Genomic DNA, 21,765 nt, shown 5'->3' on the forward strand with positions numbered 1-21,765 from the left:
GACACTAACGCCTCTATTGACGACGGTATCTGCCGGAACTATTTTGGAGTTGCTACGAATCTCCTGGACGTATCTGCTGTTCTTCCTGCTTTCTCCTCTGGACAATCCCGTTCCCATTAAAAATACCTGAAATGTTGACCAAAAAATTAATATGAGAAACAGATGAAAAGTATTGCTAATTGAAAAGTCCATGGAAAATCCTGGTAAGACACATTTTGCTGTTTCTACAAGAGAACAAATTCAAACTTTCAAGACTCGCTACTTCTCCCTTGTACAGTCACGGACAGTTCTGGGTTGTAATGTACACCATTTTTAAACTTTCACATTTCTCAGGACTTGCCGAGTTTTTCGTCTGAAAAGTTACACCATACAAAACTGCACTGACGGAGCTTCTCGATAAAATTTGACTTAACAGGTTTTTTCCTGCACTCTTCAATTATCATGTTTTAGTCCTAAATGTTTTAAAAACTTATATTACGATAGTTGGTGACAGGGAAGATTTTTTCTCCAAAAAGTTTTTATTCGAGAGTAAAACTTTTTCGAACATCGAGAAATGCTCTATTAATTAATTTTGTTTGGAATTCAAACAAACATGCAACAGAAATGCTATACATATGTCTTAGTATTGTTAAACCGCGTTATGTTTCTACATTGTCAAATAATTCTTATGTATTGCAATAATATTAATATGTAATTATGTTTAAATCACTGACAATTAATCTATTACAAATTTGTGTTTAAAATAGAAAGTAATCATGGGATCGGTAATCCCTGGGAATAGTGAACATAGATACACACTTATGCATGTTGTCGGCTATTAGAAGGGGCAAGGGAGCATTTGCCCCTTTGCCCCCGTACTAAGGCCTCTTAATGTATGCTAAGCCTTGTCTATCCAGAGAAAGTAAACTGTCCTTCCCCCTGTTTTTGGCACCCCATCGCCGCCACTGGTTTTATATACGTATATATGCATACTGTATATTGCCTATAGTACAAAATTGAGACATAGGCTACAAGAAAACTTCGAAATTTAATTTCGAGTGTTCTATTCTGCTAAAAGATAAAAGATAACGGTTATAAATTTAAGTTCTGTGTATCGTAAATATATTTTTAGAAATTGATTCATTAAAATTACCTTAATTAGAATTAACTATGTAGGTAATAGCTGTTCATATTGTTAAAATCATGATGATCATTTTCACGGTGCTTGGATGGCTACGGAAATTGACGGTTGACGGTCTTAGACCGTTATTGCTACAGTCAACTGTTTGCAGTGTAGCCACGGTATTTTTCGATTACCGATAACAATTCCATCTAATCCGACTGCTATCTCCTAACATGAACGGCGCTCAGAGCAGCCGAAGCTAATTTCCGCTTTGAGGAAGAAAACTGTTCGTTTCGTGCTAGGATCGCAACGGCGAAATTAATTACATGTAATTGCACTATTTGTCTCTGTAAAGATAATAGGAAAAGCAAAGGGGAGAGACTTACAAAGCGACTGCTAAGAGAGCAATCGTTTAGGGACAACAATTACAGCTGAAAGGAGAGCAACACCGGTACGTTTACATTCACCAAAACCGTGTGAGAACAGTGAAAAACTAAAATATTCTTAATTTAGATTGTAAAACCTGAAGATTGAATATTTATATCAGGATTTTAGAATTTTTAATGTATCGGATATCATTTATCCGTTCGGATGGCCGTTATCATATCGGGATAGTCTGATTATCTGTTGCTTCCAAAATAGATTATTTGAAATCCGGATTCCGGTTTATTACATATAATTGTGCCTTATTTGGTTTTGGTGTCTATTATTCCACCTTTTTCTCAAATTCTAACGTATTTTGGCTGTGTTTAACATTTCTAGCTTTTATTCACTAGAAACCTGTGCACTAATTGCTATTGGGAAGGGTCCATAATTATAGAGGAAAAGGTCTAAATATGGGCCCCCCTTTTTATGTTGTCATTTTCGGAGGGTAAAAATCATATATCAAGCACCTGCCTTTAAAATGCATATCTATGAAATATACACATAAACGTAATAGCATGCTAAAGTATAGAAGGTCTCCATTTTTTAAAAAAAAAAGCAATTTCCAAAAAATGGTAAAATGATGTATTTCAAAATTGTGTTCTAAATATGGACTACTAGTGGCAATATCACAAAAAGCAATTAAAATTTTAAAAAACAGTCATTTATTGCTAAAACATTATAAAATTCATATTTATGGATAAATCTGTTGTTCTGAAATTCACGCGGAAAAATCGAAATTAAGAAAAACATCCAAATATTTGTTGAAAATGTGATCTCAACATTAGACCTCATGTCATAGACCATATTTAGACCATCACGCTATTTTTCTTCAATTTATTTTCTTTCTCTGTGGTACATATTTCACAAACAAATCATGACATTATAAAAGCCCACATTTGTTTTATGTACCGCTAATATCATAACCTATACAAAGCAGATGACAATTCAGAAAACGCTGAGTTAAAACATTCCTGCAAAAAGTTTTCGGAGTTTTCTATAATAGCGTCCAAGGCCGAACTAACCACCACTTTCTCTTGTGAATTGGCGCTGTAACCTTTGTCCTTGACAGATAACCAGTTCCCATAGCCTCTGCCAGGCTGCAGCACCCGGGAGCGCTGATAACTCCAAAATCCATATTTAAACCTTCGCCCATATTTAGAGCTCCTCCTGTATTTAATTGATTTATTTTGTTTATTTTACTTCGCTTACCTGCCACTTTTGGCTAATTGCGAAGATGAGGATGAGTCATGATATGGAATTCATGAAGGGACACTCACATTTTTTAAAACTGCGAAACCATTTATTCCACAGCTTAAAAGGTGGAATATGAAAACATGACCTGGTGACTTCATTTTACACTATTTTTCTTTCGATCAAAGGAAGTTTTGTTATTTGTTCTAATGCCAACGTGAAATTAACGATGCTCATTTCTAGGGTGTCGATGAAACTGTTCGACTTCTTCTTTCCGGCATAATTTTCTATTATGTGCTGCACCCTCCCCCCTCTTTTTCTATACACGTGCTTACATAAAGATACCTAAGGTTAACTTTTGTATCCCCCAAATCAGAATCCCTATTGTGCCACGGACTGGTTGATGCTCATACAGACGATTAGCGTCTTTGAAGTACACTGTGATTATGATCCACCATATTAAATCTTACTTCCATATCCACGACATGCTTGAATTCGCCTTAATGAAGAAATATTGGGAAATGTCCACCCTGTTTAGTTAATGTTTCCTTCCTTGGGTACATAATGATCAATCTTCTTTTATCCGCCGTTTTGGGTCCACGGTTAACTTCGATGTACGGCTGACATTTTAATCTCCGTTCAGTGCATGCACGCAAAATTGGATCAAAAACATTCAGACTGGCACTTCTTGGCTCCGGTTTTGACATCCAGCGTTTTGGAACAAAAACAAGGACGTCTTTTATCCCCCGCCCCTCTTACGTGCGACCCTACTGTATGTTAAGTCACGTGATGCAACGACGTCAGTTTCTAGAGTGCAGGATGGGGCAACGAAGATGGATTCCCATGAAAGGTGCTTTTACCTTGTCTTTCGTGTCTAGACAATCAGACATCGGGTGAGGTACGGAAACGGTGGCAAATTAAGACGTCAAAAGGCATGCGAAATATACTGCGTGCTGTAATCTAGTTCTAACAAAGTAGAGTTGATTTAAAATCTGACAGTCGCCATTTCTTACATGCATTCTGTACACTGCTCAGCATTCTCTCAAACAATAAAGACACATATAGTAATTTTGCCTTAGTCGTTTCTATCCACGCAAGTGCGCACACAGCACAGCGCGCTACAACGTCATCTAATCATCACTTTACCTCATCGCCGCGATTATCCAGAAGTTACATGCTAGGAATGCAGAAATATACATACATACAAGCATGCATATGCGCTACACACAAACACAAGTATGACATTGATGCCCTCCGATAGTTCGAAGATAGCGTCGTCTATTGTTCGGATCATATACAAAGCTATCTATACTCTGTCCCGGGAGCGCATTTTCTTTTTCCAGTCAACTTGTGAATGCGGTTTCCTTTCTTGCTCTCTGATTGGCTGTTGGAAAGTTACGGTGCTGTGATTGTGAGAATATCTTGTTTGCGCTGTACGTTAGGTTAGGCTAGGTTAGGTTAGGTTAGGTAAGGTTAGATTAGATTAGAAAGCAGCAAATTTGCGCTAAAATTAGGAAATAAGACATTCTCACAATCACAGCACCGTAACTTTCCAACAGCCAATCAAAGAGCAAGAAATGAAACCGCATTCACAAGTTGACTGGAAAAAGAAAATTCGCGTCCCGGGAATCTCTGGTGCGAGCAAACGAAAGCAAGTGTCTGCACAAGTAGTGACCCGAGAGGGCTCGACCAATGGTCAAATGCAAGGGAACAGAATTGCGTGGAGGCAGGCCTGAATTTCCCAACAGTCCTCATAGGCCCGGGCCTAGAACGGCACTTAGGTAGGGGCCTAAGTTAAAATGTAATTTATATAATTTATGTCATTTCGCTTTGTTACATTTTTTGTATAAAGTAAAAAAAAAGTAAAGTGCTCCCCTGTGCATAGCACCACGCCATGAAGGCGTAATGTAACTATCATTTAATTAATACTGCATGCCGTTAATAGTTAAATAGTAATACAGAAAATAATGTGCTTTTTTCATTCTTGATAAACGGTATGGGGGCGGCAGAGCTTGTTTGTCCTAGGGGCGGCAAAGAGGTAAATCCGGCCCTGCGTGGAGGGGAAAGAGCGACTGTAGTTACCAGCCTTTACAGCCGTGTGTACTGCTTCTCTCCGCCCAATCGTTTTCTCCCCTTCTCTACCGCAATGCGGGGCCTTGCTTCAGATATTCCCGGCATAGAGTATAGATAGCTTTGTGTATAGTCTACTTTTCTATCTATCTGTGTGTGTGCGCGCGAGCTCCCAGGAGGCGCGTATATGTTTGTCTTCCAATGTTCGTGTGAATATAATAATTGGCACCAAATATTCAATCTTCACATATTTCTTAATAACATCGTAACAATAAGAACGTATATCGATACCATAAACTTTGAGCGCAAAATACCTAAGTTGTCCATATTTCATTTTCCCCACAACAACCTATTGTAAATATTTTGCGGATATATGTGCATGTCGCTCGGGGTTGTAACGACGTCTACCTTATTTTATGTGCCTGACGACGTTCTGGCTGTACATTACTTGTGTAATGCAAACCAACAAGAAACAATTAAACAAATAAACAAAAGGCAATCATTAATACCATATTTACCTTTTGTGCCAGGGTAAGTGCCATCAGTTGGAGTCCAAGAGATTATATAGGGTAGAACAAATTACACAACACAGGGTTAGTTCTATATATGATGTAATTGCTATATAAGAGCACATGCATAAACACTTACATTAATTAATGCCCCTTTCATTCTTACATTCACTCTCTGACGCATACTTCGGCATTCCAAAAGACATGATTAATTAATACAAATGTAGCTCGGCGTGATGTTTAAAGATAGTAACATTGATTAAATCTCTTCTTAATTTTACATTTACTTTTCCGTTTCCGGGAAACTTATGTTCCGGTAGGAGCTTAAACCTGGACGAAAAACACTACTCCTTTATGCTGTTATAATTGAATGTTAAGTACTTTGGCTAAATGAATAACTGAAAGTTGTACTGTTTTAAATGATAAAATTAACGCTGGTACGATCTAATCACCGTAATAAGCAATGTCACTTAGTAATTTATACGTAATTATGCGAGTTCATTAGGTGTTAGGACGGGGCGAACGAAGATTATCCATTTTCACTTTGCACATACGGCTTACCTTTGTCGGATCTGTTTGAAGTAATCGTGCTGGAGATGTAGATACTTGGCGCCGTGATGGATTAGATGGCTTCTGGGCGGTAAGGTTGGATCTCAGCATCTTCAAGGGAGGCAAGGGAGGTCGAACGCCCCCCAGCGGGACCTTTCGCTGTTTCTACTCCATCGTGTTAGTAAACAATCCCGGGCGAACTATACATAACACTGATCGGTCCGACACACGAGGCGGGTACTCTTACGCGGGTGGTTCCCGAGAGATTGTCAACGATAAACTGTCAAAGAAAAACTGTGTTTTTCCGCTTCTCCGCTTGTCTATTTATTTGTTATTCAAAGTGTTCGTTAAAATACCCTCTCTGTCTAAGCCTTGTTAGATCGTACTCAAACCGTGCATCCTACCCTTCTATCTTTGCCCGTTTAATTTGAGTTCCTTGACCTATCTCCAGCGGCTCCTCGGAGGGAGGCTACCTTTCCACCGGACCCATTGTATCCTGCACGATCGCTTCAAAGAGAGCGCTGGGGAGTCTGTACCTATTGCCATCAACTCTCGCTGTTTAACCTTTAATATCTCCCTTAATTCATCTCCTATCATGTTGTACTTTTGGGATTTTGCCGATCAGAATCTGATACTAGGCTGTCTTAAATTTCAATCGAATCCGATCATTGGTTCCAAAGTTGTATTTTTATGTTGTTTTTTTTTTTACCCGAGGATCGGCCTCTTCGCTCGGGTCGACTCTCGGTGAACAGGTACAATCCAATGCTTTTTTATTGCTTATTACGGTAATTAATCTATTTACCTGATAGTTAGCAAGATTTGATCGTTATAGGGTATCTATGAGTTTAGTTTCATGACAACGTCCTTGGTCATGTGTTCCAGGTAATTGATTGTTGCTTATCTACTTCATTTGTTCATTCGTCGTCATCATCTTCAGTTTATAGCCTGAAGATTTCATAGAAATTTGTGGATTTTGACTCAATTGATTCATTCAACAGAAAAATCAAAAATTACACACATGATTCAGTTGAGCATATTAGTTGAACTGAGGAATCAAGACTAGTCAAAAATACGAGCCAGTCGAGCGAATTAAGTTTTAACAGATTTGTACATACAACCTGTACCTTGAGACAGAAAAGTTCTCCAATTTCTGTAAGTCATGAAGAGCCTGTGTTACACTATAAGAATATAATTTACTAATAAGTTTTGAAAGTAATTGGTCTGAATTCTGTATGGTCGATGAGGAAACTTTTTCTTGAAAATTTGGAAATGAGTGTGTGTATTAATATTTCAAGTCTGTATACTTGAATATGTTGCTTTAAGTTTCGAGAAGTAGGGTAAGTTGGTGTATTTTAGCTGCTGGAAGGAGGATCTAAGAAAATCTAAGCTAGCTAGCTAGACTAGTCTACCTAACCTTAATTCAATCATCATTATCCACTCAATTAGCCTAGAAAATTAAGTTATAGCCTATTTTTCTGAAGATTCCCAGAAATTTGCGGATTTTCAAAATTTTCACAGTGGGTGAGCAGAAAAAATCATCAATTCTCTAAAATGTGAATAAGGTAATACATCTGCAAATAAAGAAATCTCTACGCCAAGAGACAAGTGTATTTTGTTCAGAAGATACCAGCATTGTCCATTTCTAAACACTCACGATGTAAAACACGTGTAGAAATAGTATATAGTGGCCTCTAAAACTGGAAGTGGGGGCAAGGACAGTGCACTTTCCCTTCGTGCATAAGGTTTATCATAGTGCGGGGGCAAAAGTGACCAAAAGTACGAGGTCAACTGTCTCCCACGCCCCCCTCCCTTCCCTAATCCCCGCCACTGTGTAGATAAAACAAGAGAATGCTTAATGGCGAGATATCATTCAGCAAACGACAGTTGAGCCAAGTAATTCACTTCTCGATTGCAGAAGTAATTAAATCCAGTGGAATGTCAGAAATTTACAATCGTTAAGAAGGCCATTAACCCTGTGCTAAGAATAAGCCTGCTCCTTTCTTCGGTCATATTTCATTTGAAACACCTTCGTGACAGAGTTGTTCCTTCCGGCTTTTTTGAACTTACTCCCTCTCTGCGCTACTAGAGACCTCTATCGCCTCTTCAAGATACCATCTCAAGAGAGCTACCTTGCATGTAGCATGGGCAAGTTTGTCTTCCTGTCGCAGAGACTGGAACACTAGCGTCAAATATGTACGCATTTCGTGGAAAGTCGTAAAGTGTTTCTTTAATAATATGAGCCTTTATTGATCAAACATGTCGTTATTCATTTTTGTTTCTTCCAGTTTTCTCTTTATTTCTTCCCTACACTTTCTATATTTTAAATTCTCTTTCTCTTATGGATGTTTCCGTGACCAGACAAGTCTCGAATCCGACTTGTTCTTGGAGACCAAGACTAGAACAAGATTTGGGTATGATGAAAGATTTGCCTAAACCAAATTAACTTCATTATGCGATTTCTTCAGATATACCAACCGGTATACCACCTGATCGTTTATAGATAATAATAATCCGTGGCTCGACAGCCCTGAAAGGGCCTTGGCCTATCTCCCGACTGCCAGTCTCCCTCCCACAATCCTACCTAGAGGTGTGATCTTCAACCGGTAATGGGGTGACGTGGGGTCAGCACGTCGAACCCCCAGCCGTTATAGGAGAGTTCCGAGACCGGATTACGCTACTCACTCGTAGCTCCCCAATTTCCTCACGATGGTGGGTTGCCACCGGTCCTATACACAGGCCGAAAACCCAGGCAGACTCGAACCCATGACGTCCCGCATTCGGAGCCCAAAGCACAGCGCCTTAGACCGCACGGCCACGGAGGAGGACGTTTATAGATAAGTCGTGTAATTTATTTGTGGTAATTACAAAATGGCAATAGTGAGCCTGTGCTGTATGGTTGCATATATATTCAGGATAAAATTAAGTCAAACAAAAATGATAAGAAAAGCTGTTTCTCTTAATAGCCTCCCCATTTTGTTTGTGCGGTGGCACTATATTTCTTGTTTGAACTGTATATTGCAAGCAAGACCGGACAGATGTTTTTAAATTGAGACGAGAACGAGGCACACGCTGGAACTCGAGACGACACCACAACATCGCAAAGTCTCGTCTCGTCACTATCCATACACCTTGCAATTTTGGGAACTTCCATATCTATCTAATTAAGTGATTTTAATATGTTATTAAGACACAACTATACAACAGACACAAGGAATGAACAATTTCAACACTAATATCCATTCTAACTAAACATTTTAACCCCTTCTTTCATCTGTTAGCAGATTGCTTAGAATATAATCCTCTAAGCATAGGCGCCGACTCCATGGGGCTTGGGGGAGGGGCCTTGAGCCCCCCCTCAATGTTAACGATGTGGGGGCAGAGCCCCCCAAATAATTTTGCTTAAGAGAGCAGAGCCCCCACCCAATAATTTTGACAAGTCGGCGCTCCTGCCTCTAAGTTCAGAATAGATATATCTTCGCAAGATAAAACAATATTTTTACACTAAACTTAACTATTGTTGTACGTACCCTTCTGGAGATGTCAGAGACGTCAATTATGGTCCCCAGTATGGCTGTGTCCTAAAAAATATAAACAAAACCACAATTACACAGCATGACCAATGAGTTGAAACAAGTTGATACAGTAAATCTATTTCTGTTACACATTTCATTTCTTATTCCATCGCTTTTTACGTTTTCAGCCAAACAAGGATGATTGAAAGATTGGGATGAACGCGGAGCTTAGCATCCTATGGAGGAAGGTTATTTTTTCAAGTGTAAGTGGACTTTTATGTGCATTCGTATACAGTACACTTTCGTTAATCCGACCATTTCTTGCACAGCGAGCAGAGAATGGGAACCAGAGAAGCACACACGGTGGCTACTTCGTGGTTTAATCAGCGTGTTTTGAGTCTTTTTAAGAAGCTCGTTTCACAAAGTTAGTGTGGTAGTAGTTAGTTATTTACTCTCTGTCATTGGTTGTACGAATGGCAGCACAGGAATAGCTATAGTGCACACGGTATGGTCATCTCACTCAACGTAGGTGCTATATTGAAGTTGTGGACCTTGTAATAAGAGCGGGTTGATGTTGGCAGCTTTGGCGGCCATGTTGTTTTGATGGCGTCTGTCTAATCTGTTGTTTCTTTTTCAGGCACTGATGCCAAATCACCATGGCAAGTTACACGATTGAGCAGCATGTACAAATGATAAAACTTTATTATCAAAATGAGTGTTCATTAGTGCAAACGTTGCGCGCGTTGCGCCCATTTTACGGCAGACGCGGTGGCCCTTCAAAGTCGACTCTCCAACGTTTGGTGGCCAAATTCTAGACGACCGGTTCGGTAAACAATCAGCCAACACCCGTACGTCAAAGGAACGCCAGATCGGCTGAGAACATCGCCGCGGTCTGTGAAAGTGTGCAGGAGAACCCGAGGCAGTCAATTCCTCGCCGTGCACAAGAACTCGGCCTTTCACAGACTTCAATTTGGCGAATTTTGCGTCGGGGCTTGGGCCTACACCCGTACAAGATCCAACTGACCCAGGAGCTCAAAGTTAATGACCATAGACAACGCCGTTTGTTCGCTGACTGGGCTTCGGAGCGTTTGGAAGAGGACCCCCATTTTGGTCGAAGAATCATCTTTAGCGACGAGGCGCATTTTTGGATGAATGGCTATGTTAATAAGCAAAATTGCCGTATATGGGACGACGCCAACCTACACCAGGTTCACCAGGTGGCATTGCATCCACAAAAAGTTACTGTTTGGTGCGTATTTTGGGCCGGAGGCATCATTGGTCCGTACTTTTTGAAAACGACGTTGGTGAGGCCATCACCGTCAACGGCGAGCGCTACAGAACGATGATAACCGATTTCTTTTGGCCCAAATTGAACGATATGGACGTAGACGACATGTGGTTCCAGCAGGACGGTGCTATGTGCCACACAGCGGACGCCACGATGGACATTCTGCATGAACGATTTGAGGGTATGGTTATCTCTCGCAGAGGTGACGTGAATTGGCCACCATCGTGCGATTTGACCCCGCCAGACTTTTTCTTGTGGGGTTGCCTGAAGTCGCAGGGCTATGCCAATAAGCCGCAATCGACCAATGCCCTTAAAGTCAACATCGCCCAGGTTATCGCTCAAATTCAGCCGGATCTATGCGGCATAGTCATTGAAAATTGAACCACTCGGATACGTGCCACCGTGAGAAGCCACGGCGGACATTTGAACGATATTATATTCCATACATAATGGCATACATGGGCCTTTCAAATAAAGAAAAGAATTTCGTTCATACGTCACACACAGCTTGTTTTATTCCATTTCAACATCGACCCGCCCTTATTGGAAAACCCTTTATTATGAGCAGTACAACTACGACTAATGTATTCGTGGGCAAAGTAACACCATAAGTAACATGTAGGAAAGGGACTATTTCTCGTAAGTCACGTGGTATCATTTACATTATCTTCGTTCTTGGAGCGGGTGGAGATTGCTATGTTCTACAGTCTACATACGCAGGATTTTTGGGGAGGGGGGCTGGAATTGTAAATGTGGATGTTCCACAGCTGCATTCTAGAAAAGGGAGAACACACAATAAAATATTTGAGAATTAGCATTTTTAACTTTCGTTTTAAAAGTTGTTCAAAGACAAAAATCGGAATCTGGAGGTCATTTCAAGGGTTTACATTTTTCACTTTGGTTTTTCCTGAGTTCTTTACTGCTTTTACTTGAAAATTGTTCATCTTCCTCAAAATTCCTGGAATGGCTGTAGCCGCATCAGTTTCCCTCTGCGTACGCCAGTGATTGCAGTGTAGGTTGTTAATAACCCGGTTCTCCTCACAACCTGATGTTGGGCCAGTCTGTATCAGCAACACACAGTTGGTTGGTATGCTCAGTTGGTCAATGTGCGGTAACCGCCGAAAAATGACAGGTTAAAAACACGGTTTGCAACACGCTAATATCGTACAGTACATGTGCACAGTACTTTTATTTCTGAATGATTGCGGGAACGCGCCCCTTCTATCCCCGCTCGCTTTCAATGCCTGCGCTCAACATTGTGATTTTGTGCAGTAAATAATGTTTGTGAGAACTTTTATTTTGTATAATGTCTAGATTCGAAATTTTGTTCCTACAGATTTAACTCTCGTGCTCTACTTTAAACCACAGATGCAGGCTTGATTTTACACATCTGAATGCAATTTTAAAATCAAAACTTCGCAAAACTTTGCTATTTTACGTGAAATATAATATTTAGTCCCACTTTATAAGGAAAGAAAATCTTTGACGAAGATTCAACTCACAGCCACTTTAAGATAATGCAAGGATAACACTTTTCGTCCACTGAGGATTGAAATGTTCTGTGTTGAGTAGAATATTCTACAGCTGTGAAATCCTGAAAATAAGCAAAGCGTATTGTACAGTCATGGACACTCCTAGGTTGTAACGATGCTATCGTATGTCAACCTAAAAATGCCTGTGGCTGTACGTAGGTAACAGACAATAGTGTAGCATCCTAAACAGTGGCGGCCGCTCATAAGAACGATACGGACGCCGCATTGCCGTGCATAACCACAAGTAAACAAACATTACATTAACATTTATAGCTTTCACATTGTCTGATTTGCAAATATTTCGTTGCTTACAGGTAGTTGGTTAGCCGGTTTTGTATTTATTCTAACGCGACAATTGTGAAGTTTTCGCGCCACTGTGCGAGAATTCGAAACTTGGTTTCTTTTACAGGGAGAGAAATCTGGCGGGGCGCCGTCCTCCCACTTTACGTCCCTGCGAGTATTCTGAGGCGAGGGAGAGAGACGAGGCAACTGGGGGAAAAACACGCACGGGAGCTGTGCTTGGGGAACGGACGGTTTCGTCGTCCGAAATACAACCACCTAAAATCTCTCTCCGGAGAACTGTTTGTTTGATTGTTTGATTTAGTTTATTTTACTTCGCGTTTTGTGCCTCTTGGCTAATTTGGGAAGATGGGGATGAGTGATGAAATGATGAAATTGATGAATGGACATTCACAAACAACCAAGCCCGACCGGGATTCGAACCCGGGACCCTTGGCGTCGCAGCGCGATGTGCTAACCACTCGGCCACAGGGTCGGGCCCGGAGAACTGTAAACAATGAAGAGTTGTCAGAAGCAAGGATGTTGACATAAGATAGAAAATTACCAACTGTTGAAAAAAAAAATATTCTATATTCCATAATAGAGCAATAAATAACGTAATTTCCAATGAGGAAAAAATAAATTATCGGTAATTGAAAAATTACAATCTTATTTATTTTTTGTTATTTAGCGTCGTTTCTGCTACTTTTGGCTAATCACGTCGACGAGAATGTGTGATGATATAATGAAATTGATGGAGGGACACTCACAAAAAGCGCGCAGGCCAGGATTCGAACCCGGGACCCCTGGTTTTGTAATGCGGTATGGGAGCCACAGAAGGCAAACTACAGATTCTTGTTCCTTGCAAAGTTATCGTATAAATGCGTTGTATTTTTTCTGTGTGCTTAGTGGAAAGTACGTTTGGATTACAATGATATAGTCTAAGTTTTCAAGTTGTTGCGGTTAGCACTTTATTCTTCCCCCATTTTTTCATGAGTTGTATTAGGTGCTAACCTAAACCATTATATTCGATAAAAACTAATATCACATTTTTTTACGCCAGCTGTTAAATAAATTAGAAATTCGTCATGTAAACTCACCCCCAGTTCGGCTCACCAGGAGTCGCTACAGGAACCTGTGAACTACAAATTCCTGAAAATTTGGCACATTTTTCTGACAACTCCAAACAATAAAACGACCATATGCTAAGACGATAGTATTTCAAGAATTGACACTTCATGTTGCTTCTTCTCTTTCCATGGAATAAGTGTAGCTTTTTCGGTAGTTGTGTGTGAAGAACTTGTTGGTGGGAAGTTTTCTGTTACTTTTTACTAGTAATTTTCACATTCAATGCACGTTATTATATAAATTAATATCTCTTCCTCGAATTTTCCCTTCTGTTAAGTTAAAAATAAATTACATCTGTTAGAACTCTATTTCTTCTTCCATCTTTTGCGATCTTCGTATTACTGTTGATGTTAAATAATTATTAAATTTATTATAATAGGTGCAAACGTGTAAAACATGATATTCGGTAAACACGACTATATCAATTTCTTACCACGTTGACTGTTATACGAAATTCGGACCTTCCCGATGGCGCAGTGGTAGCGTCGACGCCTTGTAATCAAGGGGTCCCGGATTCGATACCTTGTGAAGGCACATAGTGGTTCGGATCCCACTTTAAAAATGTAGGTCCAGTCCTGATTAGCCTTACTGTGCATAAAGTAGACTTAAAACACCAAATCAATCAATTAATCATGTTATACGAATGTCGTCATTTAAACTCACTTTAGTAGTAGACCAAATTTGTGTACTATCGCCCCTCCACTTTGGTTCACCACGAGCCGCCACTGATCCTAAACGAACTACAGGAAAAGTATCTCAACTTATTTACGATAAAGAGAGAACATTTGCATTCTCACTGGACAATATCTTGAAGCACAGCGCAGGTTTTGTTTTCTACCCCGTCGCTTTAGTTACAATAGCATCATTCCAGCACCTTACGTCACGATTAGTCCATCTCTAGTAATACGCGAGGCGAAATAGAAACGTTCAAAGGAAACCAAAATAGATAGTGTTAGTAAGTTGACGTGCTTACCGTTTTGGTAGCTTGGGATACAGCGCCACCCTCGACAGAGCCAGTAGGCGGGAACTTCATCCTCTCTTCGTATCGACCAGAAGTGTACTGGCGAACACAGCCCTGTTTCTCTGTAGGAACACGGAATTTCTTCTTGCACGAACATCTGATATCCGGATGCGGAAGCCATTCCTTTTCCCTCCCCTTGCACTTTGACTTGCTCCTAATCTCGCCTGCCCAAACACGAAATCTTCGAAGTATGTCACACTGTGAAACGCCCCAGAAACAATGGTTCCGTTGCGGTGCCCGGGTACTTGACTCGAGATAGAGCAATAGCCTCGTTAGTTCTTTACATGCACGTTAGAAAGTGACGATGAACTAGGTTCAAGAAAAGGGCTCAATTCTATAAGCACACTATCGATTCCTCCATTATACTTCGAGAAGTAGAGCGGAAAGATAACTTTTTAAAGATCCCAAGTTCTGAAGAAAGTGAAACTGAAATATTAACGTCCAAATTTTCAGTTCATGTAGATAACAGGTACGTTTGCATCAATTCGTTTTAACCCTCTTTCGTTGAAGATAAAGATTTCTCATAAGTTTTCCGTTTGACCTCGGAAAGGTTTCAAGAATAGATTTTGTGGCTGTAATAGAAGCATGATCCAATTCAAGTCAGGGTGGCAAGTCAGATATTGCAGTCATATAAATAAGTCTGCCCCTGAAAATTGGCATCCTTCATTTCATTGTAGAAAAAATAAAAAATATATACTCGTGACCGTGGGCGCCCACATAAAATTTTCTAAGGTAACGAATCAAAATCCTTAAGGGCACGAGGAACAGTTTCCACTTCCAGCCAGTCGCGAGAACTCGAAACTGCTCCTTCCCCACCAACCTTTCCCGCTGCAAGCTGAGAGGTTAGGTCTGTGCGCTGGATGGTTGTAGGAAGGGGAGAAAACTTATCATTACGCTTATTTTACTTGCTCTCCTCGGAATATCAAAGTTCCGATTATATAGCAAAACACATCAGCGGAAACAGAACAGGTTGCAGATTATGCTTGGGTTACGAAAAGTCGAAACTTCCATTTGATTAGCCGTAACTTCAAGTTGAAGTTGTTTGTCCACAAGGAATATATTGGAGTCTATAAATAATTATTCATCATATTTTTAGAACGTATCTAACTTAATAATCAACTTTAAAAACTGCTCCCACTTGCAACATGGAGAGAAACTCATATTCTCTTGTCCTGTGTTTTGCTTTTTCATTATCAGTGCCCATTCCGACGATATTGAAATAAGTGCATAGCTGGTGCGAAACTGTCACCTTCGCCTTAAGTGGGGTTCATTGACGTCGTGCTTGCCTGGTGTCATAAGGAAGGGGGGGAGAGAAAAATAGATGTGGAAGAAGCGAAACAGTGAATGAAAGGAAGAAATGAAGAAAAGAGGGGGAGGGGAAATAAGGAAAAGAGACAAATTGACTGAGTAAAGGAAAAGAAGAAAAAGAAGAAGTAAGGAAAAATAAATAACAGAGAGAAGGAAGACAGAAGGAGAGAGAAAATAAATTAAATAAAGAAGCTAGATACATAGAGAAAGAAGAGAAAGAAGCCAGAGACGAGGAGAAAAAGAGAAACAAATAAATAGAAGAGAAGGGGAAAGAAATCTCGAAGCGAGGTGAAAAATGAAGGTAAAGTGAAAGAGAGAAGTGGAGAGAAATAAAGATGCAATGCGGAGAGAGTTGTATGTCTTGCTAAGCAACCAAGGTTCTGGATTCAATCCTAGACGCACGGGTGTCGTTGGTGGGGGAACACGTTTGATTAGCTTTATTTTACTTCGTTTTTCTGCCACTTTTGTCTAATCACAAAGATGATGATGATGAAGTGACAAGATGAATGAATGAATTAATTAAAATTTTTGGGTGCATGGGCACGTATGGATGGGCGGGCCTTCACTGTACACGAAAAAAAATCTTCTTACCTAAAATCATACCTGAAAGATAAAGGGACCTGCACAGGACACACACAAAAGATATTAAAAAGATAAGGAGGGACTAAAAATAATCTAAGAAACAGTGTAGCTTCGCAAGAAGCTGCTGCTTAAAAAAAAATTAACACTGTCTTCATCTTCATCTCCCAACATGAATAACTATAGCTGGGAAATGATGAATACTGTAGTTTCTGTGTCTGAGTAAAGTAAAACCGGCACATTCAAGCCGAACACTTAAAATAACATTACATACACGGAAAAGCGGAGGGTCCGTTCCTTACAACAAATCACAATGGGTGAAACGGCTGTGTCCAATTCGAAGTCCAGTTAACATAACCTCGTCGACGTAAGGGACGGTACGAGGAATGCCATGGATGATAGCGCTAAGCTTGTTCCCCGTTACCCCATTACGTTCTTCCTGGCAAGTGTCAAGAAGGGAGCAAGGAAAATCATTCTGCAGCTGGCAGAAAGTGGACCAGAACATCACTGTCTGCTTCAGCCCTGTGCCCCTGATGCCTGTGTGACTAGGAACCCAACAGAAGCGAACTTCAGCTCTGGCAGATAAAGACATGAACCGTAAAAGGATGGCCTGCACGAAAGGACAATCATAACCACACAAGGACAGAACACAACACAAGACACAGAGACGATTATCCTGGCTTGAGTCCAGACGCCAGAGTCCCGTTAGTCTGAACAATGCAGACCAGGTGTACCACGTGGAAGAGATGTTGACATTTGCATGTCTTCATTAAGTAATGGTCTCCTCTTACACCTTCACAAAAAACAAAGAATGTGTACTTAATATCAACCCGACTATAGCAGAGTAAAGAAAATATAACAGATTGTTGGTATCAATCAATGGGATTTCAGCAGTAGTGAGGTCAAGGAAGGACAAAGTTCTGTGGTTGCAGATTGAATCCACAGACCTTTTGGTGAATTTTCTGTATTGGAAGTTTGACTGAAAAATTGATTCAGTATTAGAAGGAAGTTGAATGTGTTATAGTTTATTAGAATAACTTTATTTTTATATATTAATAGCAATTTGAATAGTGCAAAGGAATCATAAAGAGGGAAAAAAATATTTTGGTGAGACTCTGTCCAGCTTTTGCACATTGTCGAGTTTTGCAACTGGGGGATTGAGCATGTAAGTTATGGGGGGACAATACAGATTTTAATAGTAAATTGTTAAGAATATTCCAAACATTAGGGGGGGTGAGGACAATATCCAGCTTTTGTTTAATGATTTTTTGTCAAGGGTATTGCAAATCTACTGTGTTTCACCAGATCTTTACTGTTTCATTCAATTTTTATTTGAAAAATTGCCTTACCCCAAGGTAAGTATATAAGTAAGGTAAGCAGTATAAAAGGGTAAACAGGAGGGGGCCTAGTATCGATCCCTGTGGCACACCTGCTTTTAGCATTATAGGCTGAGATATGTGAGAAGGTGATTTATGCAATATGACCCTTTGATGCCTGTTAAACAGATACGATCGAAACCACTTTAATGTTGAGTCAGAAAACTTTTAATATTTAAGTTTAGCTAATGATAAATCATGCTGCACAGTGTCAAAAGCCTTACTGAGATCCAGAAGTACTAAAATAGTGACTTGCTGTTTATCGGTGGCATAGAGAATATGATCCACTACTTGAACAAGTGCTGTGTTTCTCACAGAATCCAGATTGCAGTGGGGGCAGTAAATTATTTAAATAACACAATTGTGTTAATATATTTCAACCAAGATAAATTTCAAGGTACTCTTAAAAAGATGGAAGTCAAAATGTGCCTCATTAGAAGAAATGGCTCAATCAATATAGAAGAAAGGGTGCTGTAAGGAGGCAACATGTTGAATGCAATGGCTTTGTTTCTTCTTCCTACATTCTATCTTCAACTATCTTGTAACAGTTTATTTTGTTGAAATTAATATTTCTCATTTGATTTATTACTAATCAGAGAAATCAGCATATATGAAAGTTTGTTCAATTGGAATACACACAAAATAACTGTTCACTTTGAACTTATGCAATGTGTTTCATTATATGGGTTTGAAAATTTTCTTCATCTACAAATAATCATAATTCATACACTTCTTGATTAATCTAAAAAGTTTGTAGAGCACTGTTAAATTAAAAAAATAAAAATTCCACAACAGTAATCATAAGTATATTATTATTTCTTATCATAATAATGATGAAAATTATACAGTAACAATTTTGGTTTGCCATGTTGCTTAGGAGCATTTGCTTTGCTCCTCCCCGATAGATGTCTGTGCCTGGATTTTAAAGATACTTCAAGTTCAATCCTCTCCTAAACTTTTCACCAAATATTCTATAAAATCTTCTACTGTAAAGTAGATACTCCTACCTATATTCATTAATCCTAAGCCATTCTGTGACTGGCTGAAACATTACCAATTGCAGAAGGACTTTGTTTGGAAAAGATGAGGTTTTACAGACTTCTGTTCAGTGGTGGCAATAATTGCCACACAGACATAGCAGTGCATTGCTAAAGGGGGCACTTAAATGGGGTTTGTTGGTTCCATTAGTCATTAACAAACCTCTGTTCCATAATGTAAAGAGCAAACAAAATTTTCCTCCTTGAAAATTAATATGAAACATTATTGACACTGTAATTAAGAAAATCATTCATTTGTTCGCTGAGTGTAAAACATTTTTTAACCATTTTAAATGTACACAATATTTTGTGCAATTATGTAAATAATTTTGTAATGTCTATAGTGCTGTTGCAAGAGTCCCCCTTCCATTAATAGAGTTAAGTGCACAAAATTTCCTGCTTGGAAATCACAGTGTAGGTAATATGCAACCACATTATTAATGCTTTTCTTGCATATTAATGGTGTAAAAAGAAAAGGAGTGTTGCTTCGGCCATGTTTTCCCCCATTCCTGAAGGTCCCATCAGAGCAGAGCTTTTTTCCAGCTCTAGTCCTTGCAACCCTGGTAGAGTTTCTCATTCTGAAACTACTTCTCAATGTGTCTATTTGCAGCATTGTTCCGTTTTTAAGAGGAAAAACCATACATTGCGGAGTATTGTTACATAGAATACATGGATGTGATAAGTGCTCAAAAGAGCTATGAAAATGGACGAACTTGCACACAGTTTGTGCTGGGAAAACTGGAAATATCCCTACCAGACATCCACATGCCAAGTAATTTTCCAAAGTTTTGTAGATTTAACCCATTACAATACAATTTTTTATATCAATTTTTCACCTAGGGATACATTTATTTTTTGATTAATGGGACATTTTGATGAACATACAATAGTCACCTACACTGATACTTATATTCAAACATATAAACATCATAAGACACTTCTCCACATCTGTACGTTGCATATACTTCAACAATAAGTACGAATGTACGCGAGTTTGTTAGACATATGATATACCATGAAACACTTCCCCACATATAGGGCAACTTTGCATTTATTGCATTCAAAACAGGATTCTTTAGTCATATGTTTTTGGCTGGGTCTGCATTAATTTCTGTGAGAACTTTACTTGCATAAGAGTTTGTTTCCCTAACTACTGACTCCCAAAACGTAGTTGTCAGTAACTGATCTGCAACTTGAATTTCTGAGGGTGGTTGTTCCAAAGATCTTCAAACTGATGCTTCAATTTCACTTCTAACATTGTAAACATGATTACGCAGATAGTTATAAACGTCCCGGTTCCAGTAATTCCCATTTATAACAGGCCTACCTGTAGCTACACCATTTATATGAGGTTCTAGTAGCCCTATATGGTGTCGCTTGTCACATTTATCTTGTTCTTTTTCATTACTGCTCCAGCTACTGGTTACTGACGTTTCAGTTCCAGTGTTTTGTAATTCTGGATCTTCAGCAGAATCACTTTCTTTGAGAAAAGTATGAATTCTAGCAGTTTCAGCTTTAAAAGGAACAGCCATCACATTTATTCTCTCAACAATCGCCTGTTTAGTAAACAATTTAGCTTCAAGCAGGGGCGCCGACTTGTCAAAATTATTGGGGGGGGGCTCTGATCACTGAAATAAATGAATGAATGAATGACTCCCTCCCTCCCTTTTTTAAAAAATAAAAATTACGTCTTCGTATAGCAGTTTTTAAGCAGCTATTATATTCCTCATGCAAATGAAATGTAACATGAAAAACGTTTAGAAAATGTTTCTAAGTCTCTTTATGTCTTTTGTGTCTGTTCATTTGTTTTTTAGATAACAATTAACATTTTTATTGAGAAGTATGTATTTACATTAAGAGACCAACCTAACAGTTTTATGCCGGCCTCGGTAGCCGAGCGTGTTGGGTTGTCGAATCAACTCGCTTTGATCCAGAGGTCTCGGGTTCGAGTCCCGGTGAGGGCATGGGTGTGTTTTAATGTTCGCAACAGACATGTGATGGGTTGCAAATAACCTTAGTGTTGACGTACCCATAAAATAACGAATATTTAAAATATTTAGAAGTTTTATTTAATTATTTACATAAATGTTACACAAATCGCAGGAAAATAGTTTTACTTTTTTGTTCAGGCTACAATATTTTACTTTTTTAATTTAATTTTCCAATAATAAAAAAATAGCATGTACACTAAGATATAAAGTGACATACACAACAAAAATATATGAACATGATTTAAAAATAAAGCAAAAGTTGCTCTACGCAGTCGGTTATTTTTTTATGAACTCATTAACGAGCAGTCTCAGGTCCAAATTATCAAGCACAGTTTGATGTACCGCTAAGCTGCTTAGTCTCTTCTGCCTCATTGTAGATCTTAAATATGTCTTTAGTCGGCGAATAGCACTGAATGGCCTTTCGGCTGTGGCTGTCGTCATTGGCACAGTGCGGAGGACCATTATGAATTTGGCAACTTCAGGCAGAAGCTCCTGGAGGGTGCTGTCTTCCAAAAGAAACTTCCTTATGTCACGCATGGCAGTTAGAAGCACTTTCTTCTGTTTGGCGATATCACCAAGCATGGACATGTGTAAGGAGAGTCTATCGACATCCAAATCTTGGCGAAAGAATTCTCGCGTTTGCTGAAAGTTTGTTGTGCAACTGTTCACAGTTGAGATTCATTCTTTCTCTACGGCTGTTATATTTTGTAGTCCTGTAGATTCATGTCCTTGTTTAACACATGATTTCGCTGTGTCACACACGTCAGTGTATATTGATTTATAATACTATTTTGTAGTGTAGAACTTGTGATGTTTGGCAACATCAGGATTTTCAAGTCTCTTAGGGACGTGACGTTGCCGGGGCAA

The 21,765-nt window shown here is 39.3% G+C and overlaps 1 protein-coding gene across 1 annotated transcript in view; it reads right to left on the reverse strand.

Moving 5' to 3' along the window:
* LOC145994963 (uncharacterized) overlaps window positions 1-20,439 on the reverse strand; it is a 21,412-nt gene extending 973 nt beyond the window's left edge. The window contains exons 1-4 of the mRNA XM_083131495.1: window positions 20,235-20,439; window positions 14,560-14,771; window positions 9,375-9,425; window positions 10-126 (exon numbers count right to left, since the gene is read on the reverse strand). Coding sequence (XP_082987621.1) covers window positions 10-126; window positions 9,375-9,425; window positions 14,560-14,771; window positions 20,235-20,439 — 585 coding nt within the window. The remainder of the gene's footprint in view (window positions 1-9; window positions 127-9,374; window positions 9,426-14,559; window positions 14,772-20,234) is intronic.
* Window positions 20,440-21,765: the final 1,326 nt, after the last annotated feature.

The sequence above is a fragment of the Lepisma saccharinum genome, chromosome 11, assembly GCF_977018435.1.
Source record: "Lepisma saccharinum chromosome 11, izLepSacc3.1, whole genome shotgun sequence".
Classification (NCBI taxonomy): domain Eukaryota; kingdom Metazoa; phylum Arthropoda; class Insecta; order Zygentoma; family Lepismatidae; genus Lepisma; species Lepisma saccharinum.